The 9,505-nt window shown below is 42.1% G+C and overlaps 1 protein-coding gene across 1 annotated transcript in view; it reads left to right on the top strand.

The window, feature by feature from the left end:
* LOC107101631 (caprin-2-like) overlaps positions 1 to 7,826 on the top strand; it is a 25,542-nt gene extending 17,716 nt beyond the window's left edge. Inside the window, exons 18-19 of the mRNA XM_015400621.1 lie at positions 5,618 to 5,672; positions 6,850 to 7,826. Of these exons, the coding sequence (XP_015256107.1) occupies positions 5,618 to 5,672; positions 6,850 to 7,424 (630 nt within the window). The 3' untranslated portion in view covers positions 7,425 to 7,826. The remainder of the gene's footprint in view (positions 1 to 5,617; positions 5,673 to 6,849) is intronic.
* The last annotated feature ends 1,679 nt before the right edge of the window (positions 7,827 to 9,505 follow it).

Here is a 9,505-nt window from a genome sequence, read left to right as displayed (position 1 = left end):
GTGCTAATGTAGCATAAAAAAAGAGCATGCATATTTTTGCATATGACCAATGACATCAGACCAATGAAACTGAAGACCCAAAGTGTCCCTCTGAAGTTGAAATCAAACCTATGCCCTTGCATTAGGCCTTGCCAGTTTAAATAATTTATTATTTATTTTTAACCCACTCTGAGATATGTGGCTCGAAACTTTCCATTAACATATTTTAGTTGCTGCTGGCATGGTGTTTCATTTCCATCAGCAAAGGGTATACTGCTGTAAAATCTATACTCCTTTTCAAAATGAATGAACTCATCTACGTTTTCTCCCGTTTTTTATTTTATGGACCCTAAATGTCTATAATCCGCCCTCCTGCGGGAAACTTTGGGCTGCGTCTGCCGCAGCTTTTCAGGCTGCTGATCTCCTACATCAGGATTTGCGACCTTCTGCAGCATATATAAAATCCTTTTGGTTGGTCTGTAGATAATGGAAGATCTGGTTTACTCACTTCATCCAAGTCTGGATACAGATTTGGAATCTGCCTGGGGGGTTAAGGGTTTGATATGGTCGCTACCATAGTTTGCGTGACTAAAGTAGTTTTCTGGCGGGTTCTTTACATTTGTTTATAACCTAATATTGCTGGAGACCAATCAGGCCCTGGCTGTCAGCTGCAGTCAGCTCTGCAGTTGCTGTTCACTGTGGTTGTAACACCTAGGGTGTTCAAAAACACTGGTTTATTTCAACAGGACAATACTTAAGATACTGTTGTGGTAATTTTCTAATTCTTGCCTACATGCATCCACAAGGGTCGTATTGTTTGCTTCTCCTGTTGCTTTTATATGAAATACTTGTACCTAGCGGTAGTAATACTTCCACACACTCACTTCCCCGTTAACCCCCCCCTTTCTTCTTATATATGTCCTATTTTATCACAGACAATCCCAGGGGTCTGTTCCCCTATTAGGACTGTTTTATCTTGCATGAACAGAGTCTAGAATCCTTCAGGTCTTTTCCCTCAGTCAGGTTTTTCACTTAAACCTACTCACTGAATTTACAGGACTCCGCCGTCCTATTTACACAATTTACAGGACTTTGCCGTCCTCCTGTGTGCCTTTCTCCCAGGGAAGCCAGGGAACGGGGATGAATCCAGTCCCGTCAAAGGTTCTGAAGGACTTAACGGTCCTGCTGTGGCCACAGTCTTTCTGGATTTCACCCACATCCACTGGAATCAACAATGTGTTGGCATCCGCCTCGAAGGACCAATTTAATGTCAGGTCTAACACCTAAAACACTGTAAAACAATGAAATGAAGGCAGAGAGTCAGAATTCTTTTTACTCGCGAGGAGAGTAGAAAGAGACCGTGCAGGTACATCTCCACCCCACTCTGCCGGTCTTCAGCTTTCTCCTCACTATTAAAGTCAGGGGGTTTCCCTAGTTACACAAGCTGAGGTTGCGTTAGAGGAAAGGGAAACAAGATGGACAATTCAATTTGCTGCCTCAGTAAACAGGTCAATTTGCATTTAAATGTCTTGCACTCAAATGGTCCGAGAACGGCTGGTTTGGTTAAGCTGGATCAATACTTCCTGAAAGCTGACCTATACTGCTTGTGCAACACCTCTCTGGAACAGTAATATCACACATTATACATCGTAGGAACAAACATTAAGTATCTTATACATAATTATTTCAACAGCTGTGCATAGCATTCATTGACAGTGTCGTTTCTAAGTCATCAATTCAGCGCTACTTCATCCCAATGGAAATGCCCATTAGGAACCTATTAGCACTAAGATGCTAACTGGTTAGCAAGATGCTTCCGACAAACCGGCCACAACCAAACTTGCTTGTGAACCTTCTGCCACAACAATCCCGCCCCCTTGATAAACGACCAATCACATTCACTTTATTCACTTGTGTAAATTCGGGCACCACTAGGGAGAATTCAGAAATGCAACAGTTGGAACAGCCGCTTCCCTACGACTTTAAATGTGATAATGTATAGAAAGAAATGGAAAATCCTGGATACAGTCCAGGTTTAATGGATGTCCAGTGAAGCCAAGTCAGGTTCTGCTGAAAAGATCTGGATCCAAAGGATTTCTTCTGTTCCTCATTCAGTAGCAGATATTTCCACAGATAGCTTGGATGAACATGTAAAGTGAATCGAATATGTAGAGAAAATGATCTTTCAGATGAATTTTAACCTTTGTTAGTAATCTGAAAATGTTAAGTTGTGTTTTTTTTTTTTTTTTTTNTTTTTTAAACGCAAAATGTTTACTTTTTTTTTTTTTTTACAATCTTGGTATAATTCCTGCTCTAAGTGGGTCGCTCTGTCAACTAAAGGCATATTTTAGTGGCCCTATACTCCAGTTAACGATTAATCAATTAATGAATTAGTTGATTATTTAAATAATCGATTAAAATGATTGTTTCATCCATAGATAAAATAAATGAAATTGGCGACACAGAGTAACTACAGCCCAGATTTACAACTTGTATTGTGAAGTTAATATTTTAAATGCTCAGTGTCGGTTCCACTTATAGCTCCAGTGCTAATGTAGCATAAAAAAAGAGCATGCATATTTTTGCATATGACCAATGACATCAGACCAATGAAACTGAAGACCCAAAGTGTCCCTCTGAAGTTGAAATCAAACCTACGCCCTTGCATTAGGCCTTGCCAGTTTAAATAATTTATTATTTATTTTTAACCCACTCTGAGATATGTGGCTCGAAACTTTCCATTAACATATTTTAGTTGCTGCTGGCATGGTGTTTCATTTCCATCAGCAAAGGGTATACTGCTGTAAAATCTATACTCCTTTTCAAAATGAATGAACTCATCTACGTTTTCTCCCGTTTTTTATTTTATGGACCCTAAATGTCTATAATCCGCCCTCCTGCGGGAAACTTTGGGCTGCGTCTGCCGCAGCTTTTCAGGCTGCTGATCTCCTACATCAGGATTTGCGACCTTCTGCAGCATATATAAAATCCTTTTGGTTGGTCTGTAGATAATGGAAGATCTGGTTTACTCACTTCATCCAAGTCTGGATACAGATTTGGAATCTGCCTGGGGGGTTAAGGGTTTGATATGGTCGCTACCATAGTTTGCGTGACTAAAGTAGTTTTCTGGCGGGTTCTTTACATTTGTTTATAACCTAATATTGCTGGAGACCAATCAGGCCCTGGCTGTCAGCTGCAGTCAGCTCTGCAGTTGCTGTTCACTGTGGTTGTAACACCTAGGGTATTCTAAAACACTGGTTTATTTCAACAGGACAATACTTAAGATACCGTTGTGGTAATTTTCTAATTCTTGCCTTCATGCATCCACAAGGGTCGTATTGTTTGCTTTTCTTGTTGCTTTTATATGAAATACTAGTACCTAGTGGTACTAATGCTTCAACACACTCACTTCCCTGTTAATTCCCTTTTTTTTTTCCTTATACATTTCCTATTTTATTAGAGACAATTCCGGGGGTCTGTTCCCCTATTAGGACTATTTTATCTTGCCTGAACAGGGTCTAGAATCCTTCAGGTCTTTTCCCTTAAACCTAGTCACGGAATTTACAGGACTCTGCCGTCCTCCTGTGTGCCTTTCTCCCAGGGAACGGGGATGAATCCTGTCCCGTCAAAGGTTCTGAAGGACTTAACGGTCCTACTGTGGCCACAGTCTTTCTGGATTTCACCCATATCCTCTGGAATCAACAATGTGTCAACAATTTAATGTCAGGTCTAACACCTAAAACACTGTAAAACAATGAAAGAAAGGTGGAGACTCAATTCTTTTTACTCGCGAGGAGAGTAGGAAGAGACCGTGCAGGTACATCTCCACCCCACTCTGCCAGTCTTCAGCTTTCTCCTCACTATTAAAGTCAGGGGGGTCCCTAGTTACACAAGCTGAGGTTGCATTAGAGGAAAGGGAAACAAGATGGACAATTCAATTTGCAGTCTCAGTGAACAGGTCTATTTGCATTTAAATGTCTTGCAGTCAAATGGTCCAAGAACGGCTGGTTTGGTTAAGCTTGAGCAATACTTCCTGAAAGTTGACCTATACTGCTTGTGCAACACCTCTCTGGAACAGTAATATGTCACACATTATACATCATAGGAACAAACATTAAGTATCTTATACATAATTATTTCAACAGCTGTGCATAGCGTTCATTGACAGTGTGGTTTCTAATTCACCTTTTTAGTGTTACTTGGTCCCAATGGAAATACCCATTAGGAACCTATTAGCACTAAAGTGCTAACTGGTTAGCAAGATGCTTACGACAAACCGGCCACAGCTAAACTTGCTTGCGGACCTTCCGCCACAACAATCCTGCCCCCTTGATAAACAACCAATTACATTCACTTTATTCACTTGTGTAAAGTCGTGCACCACTCGGGAGAATTCTGTAATGCAACGGTTGGAACAGCAGTTTCCCTACGACTTTAAATGTGATAATGTATAGAAAGAAATGGAACATCCTGGATGCAGTCCAGGTTTAATGGATGACTCAGAGCTTTAGGAACATTCAGGTTCTGCTGAAAAGATCTGGATCCAAAGGATTTCTTCTGTTCCTCATTTAGTAGCAGATATTTCCACAGATGGCTCGGATGCTTTATTTCCATGTGTTGATTTAAAAGTGGGCGTGGCTGACGTACAGAGTTGTTTAAGTCCCGGTGAGAACAGTTTGATCAACTAACAAAAGAATAAACTTACATTTTGTGCACTCAGCCAAGCGCTCTGCTAAACTGGCGTCAGAAATCCCAGCAGATGAGTCTGATGGAGCAGACTGGTACTAGCAGGAGACATGCTGCTCTGTCAGGATGTTTACCGAAATAATTGACCTGACTTTATCCAATGAATAGTGTTGTTAATTGAATGCCATTATGAGCTGTGTGGCGCTCATTATTCTCAGTGACCGTCGCTGTGGTTCACGTTCATTACTTCCAAACTGATCCGTTCACTAAAGACTGGAACGGATTCAGTGAATGCATTCTTGAGTTACATTTCAACAAACTGATAAAAAATAAAAACGATAAGAACTCATAAGTTTTTCCTCTCCACTGTTGCTACAAGCATGCTTAGTGTGAGGGATTGCTGAAGAGTCAATGAGTCGATGCAATCAACTGTTTTCCTTAGATAGAAACTTTGAATCAATCTGACTGGATGATCTGGCGAACTGTAAAGTGCTTTTGTGTTGTGAATTTCCGCTATATAAATAAACTGAAATGAATTGAATTGCATAACAAATGATTACTTAGAATTTCTGATGGTGAGTAATTTTTTAACTGCATCTTTTCAAACTTTCTGCTCCTAAATTCAGAAGAACAGTGAAGTCACCACAACTATTAAAACAGAGAAGCTTTTAGATGTAATCAGCTCTTTACAATGATCTGGTCAGGAACCCGGTCGCCGCGGCCAGGGGACCCGGTCGCCGCGGCCAGGGGACCCGGTCGCCGCGGCCAGGGGACCCGGTTGCTTCACTGCAGCTGTTGGTTATTGCTTCAACCAGAGATGGAACAGATGACGTCCTAATATTCATGTTAACATAGTTTAAGGTTGAGAAGAAATGCTAATTACAGTGTGAGGCAGGGATTTCTGTGGAGTTCTTCCTAAAGAATCTGCCTTTTTTTTTTTTTTTTCCCCCAGGACTCTGGATATCAGCACATGTTCAGACGAGGAGGAGGCAGACATGGCTGCAATGGTACGAACACAAACAAACCATTTTCTCAGTGAGAGTAACGGCTTAGCCAGCAGACACTTTAGGCCTGACTGTAGATCTGCACCTAGTTTCAACAGTATGGTTGGAACAGAATAAGCAGCGGGAACCTCCAGCCTGTGAGAAAACGATAGCATTTTCTTCTAATAGCTGTGAGAGCAACTCCTAGAGGCTGTGCTAGCCACTCACGTTGGCTAACATTAGCTAAGATCAGTCATGATTGTTATTATTCACTACCAGATCTGTGCCGCGAAACCCCAATCTGCACAAGCAGATATTAATCCAGGTGACTATAAATACTGTAATTATAGAAGTATTTATTTCTATCCTTAAATCACTAAAGACTAGTTTTGGTCTTTTATAAAGTAAAATCAAGGGTGAACTGGGTGTATATCGGGTAGCACAGATGAGCTGATGGTACAGATCGGGTAATGACGATGTTGGCTAACCTGCCTCTGTTGGCCCCGCCTCCATCTGCTCTGCTATGTGTCATTTTATCTTGGGCAGGATGAGGGCGTCTCTACCCGATCCGCCCCTAGAGCGCCATCTGTCTTACGCATGCACGAACAGATTATCTTCCTATCTTCTTAGCCTTTGGAACTTTACTGTGACGGCTCTGAGCATGTCCCATGATGACGTCACGCAATACAATGGAGAGAATCGAAAGCGTTCAATACTTTCTATATGATGTAGAACATTCTTTAATGTTTTAAGTATTTTCAGTACCGTTATTACGTAGTTTTCGGCGAGCTGTATCTGTTCGGGCACGCGGAGGATGAATGGCGCTTCCAGGACAGATCGGGTAGTGACAGAGCGACCTGTGCCTTCTACAGTAGACACGCCTCCTCTTCTAGAAAATATTGCTGAGATGTTTATCTCTAACAGGAACACGCAACAATGGCGTCACTCGTCAAGTTTAGATTTAAAGGACGACTCAGATAAACTTTTAGAACTTTTTATTGGAACATTTTTTAAGTCTAGGGTTTTATAAAGGTGCTGATTAACTCTATTCAGCCCGATGCAGAGAAGACGGACCCTGAAGTAACCAAGAGGTCTCAGTGACTCAGGAGTTGGTTTAATTCTGCCGCATTCCAAACAGGAAATGTTCCTCTGACCGTCTGCTCTGTGAACCGATATTAACTTCCTCATTTCCTTTGTGCAGCAGCCTGGAGTGACTCTTCCCCGGTGAGCAGCCCCGACAGGGATGGAGCGTTTACCATGGTGGACTCGGGTCACGGGGATTCCCTGTCCGTGTCGACGGTGGAGGTGCCGCTGACGCCGCACAGCCATCCGCCTGCCGCCTTACTCCCCATGCCTCTCTACCCGCTCTCCCAGCCGCTGCGCGTGGCCTTCACTGCCTCTCGCACCGCCAACTTTGCACCAGGAAACCTTGACCAGCCTATAGTGTTTGACCAGCTGCATAGCAACCTGGGGGAGATGTACGACGCCCACATCGGCCGCTTCACCTGTCCTGTGAACGGGACCTACGTGTTCATCTTTCACATCTTGAAGCTCGCCATCAACGTTCCCCTCTACGTCAACCTCATGCGAAACGAGGAGGTGATGGTCTCTGCGTATGCTAACGACGGAGCCCCCGACCACGAGACCGCCAGCAACCACGCCATTCTGCCACTCTTCCAAGGAGACCAGGTGTGGCTCAGGCTGCACCGCGGCGCCATCTATGGCAGCACATGGAAGTACAGCACATTTTCAGGCTTCTTGCTTTATCAGGAATGAAAGATTAGAATGAGGGTTGGTGTTTCACTAAGGTTTCAGGACCTACTCTGGTTTTCCCCTCTGCAAAAGGCTAAAACTATGCGCTAGTATCCGGTGCTGTCACACAGAAGCCATTTTTTTTTTTTTTTTTAGATCAAAGTTAAAAGCAGTCGCCATAAAACCATGCTACACTTCACCTGCACGGCCTGTAGGTTTGACCTCCCAATGACTTCTATGCAATGTTCCTGATCGATTTTCTGGAAGGCGTTTGGTAACCTAGCAGCAGCTGCATGGGTCGCAGCTTTCTGCCGTAGAAACCATGACGATGAGGGGGGGATGCTGGTGTTGGTGGTGGGTGTGGTGCCGTACACATGAGACTAGAAATGAGCACCGACATGCCTTTTTGTGGAATACAGGAGGTTTCTTGTTGTGCCTGAATAAAAGATGAGCAGCAAACTGTTGTTTTTGTTTTTATTGAAACTGCTGGTGGTTTTTCATATTAGTTTTCTTCCACTAACCAACAACTGCTTACCAACAAAGTTGTCTCCTCCAATACGACCAGGTGCTGCAGAATCAAACCTAATGTGTGAAGTAAAAAATGTTTGTCTGTTCTTAGCCTCACAGGCTCCAAACGGTCATGAGAGATGAGAATGAGTCACACAGCCTCCTTCAAGGGGAGGACTGCTGTTATTAGGAGATCCATCTGGCCAGTGGAAGATATATTAACCTAACGGGGAACGGCCTTGATGAACTCAAGTGGTTTTTCCTCCAAATGTTCAAGTTTGAGAAAGTTCTTTATGCAGGGGGTGGGTTGCTTCCCCTGGTGGGGAGTGTGTGTTGGGATTTTTTTAAGGTATAAATGTACAGGTCCTTCTCAAAATATTAGCATATTGTGATAACGTTCATTATTTTCCAGAATGTAATGATAAAAAGTGAACATATATTTTAGATTCATTGCACCCTAACTGAAATATTTCAGGTCTTTTATTGTCTTAATATGGATCATTTTGGAATCCAGCTCATGAAAACCCAGAATTCCTATCTCACAAAATTAGCATATCATGAAAAAGGTCTCTAAACGAGCTATGCACCTAATCATCTAAATCAACAAATTAACTCTAAACACCTGCAGAGGATTCCTGAGGCCTTTAAAACTTCCAGCCTGGTTCATCACCCCAACCATGGGTCAGACTGCTGACCTGACTGCTGTCCAGAAGGCCATCATTGACAGCCTCAAGCAAGAGGGGATGACACAGAGATGGGTCCATCTGAGGATGTTCCATCAATTTGAACCTTATTTTTTGCAGCTGATTTACAACCGTAAGGAAAAGATGACTGAAACACAGGCCAAAAAAAAAATCTCTGCCTTTTCTAGGACTTTAATGGTTTTACAGAAAGTCTCTTTTCCAAATATTCCTGTTTTTATTCTTGTTTTCCCTGAATCACTTTCCATTGCAGCTAATATTAAAACTATTACCGTTATGAATAAACAGTAATTTGTACCATTTGTGAGTTAATTTTTAGTCTGTATTATTAACCCCCGATCCAGAACATTCTATGGAGTACAGCCTTGGGTGGTTTGATTGCATAGTTTAAAAAAGGAGCGCACCAAATGAACCGGTCCTTTTATTTTATAGGAAAAAAATGTCCTTAAATGCAGCGAACGCAGCTGAAAGCTCTTCTTGTTTCATGAAGCGTTTCCACACATTAGCAAACTATCACTACTGTAACTGGATACTGATACCTGCTGGACATTTACAATCACTACAGGCAGCCTCTGACTAAAGAGGCGCTGATTGGATGACAAAATGATTTAAGCCGTTGTTTGCTATAATGGATTATGTCAGGTCATATGTTTATTTATAGATGCAATCCATAAATGTGAACATATAACAGGAAAATAATGACCATAATATTCTTTTAGAAAGACTTGAATATTTTATTGGAATTAAAGGAACAGCACTAGACTGGTTTAAATCTTATCTATCTGATTGAATTCAGTTTGTTCATGTTAATAATAGATCTTCCACACGCTCAAAGGTTACCTGTGGAGTACCACAGGGATCAGTGCTAGGACCAATTCTCTTTACTTTATACATGCT

Source organism: Cyprinodon variegatus, unplaced genomic scaffold, assembly GCF_000732505.1.
Source record: "Cyprinodon variegatus isolate N-32 unplaced genomic scaffold, C_variegatus-1.0 Scaffold1125, whole genome shotgun sequence".
Classification (NCBI taxonomy): Eukaryota; Metazoa; Chordata; class Actinopteri; order Cyprinodontiformes; family Cyprinodontidae; genus Cyprinodon; species Cyprinodon variegatus.
This window is presented reverse-complemented; position numbering and strand designations above follow the sequence as displayed.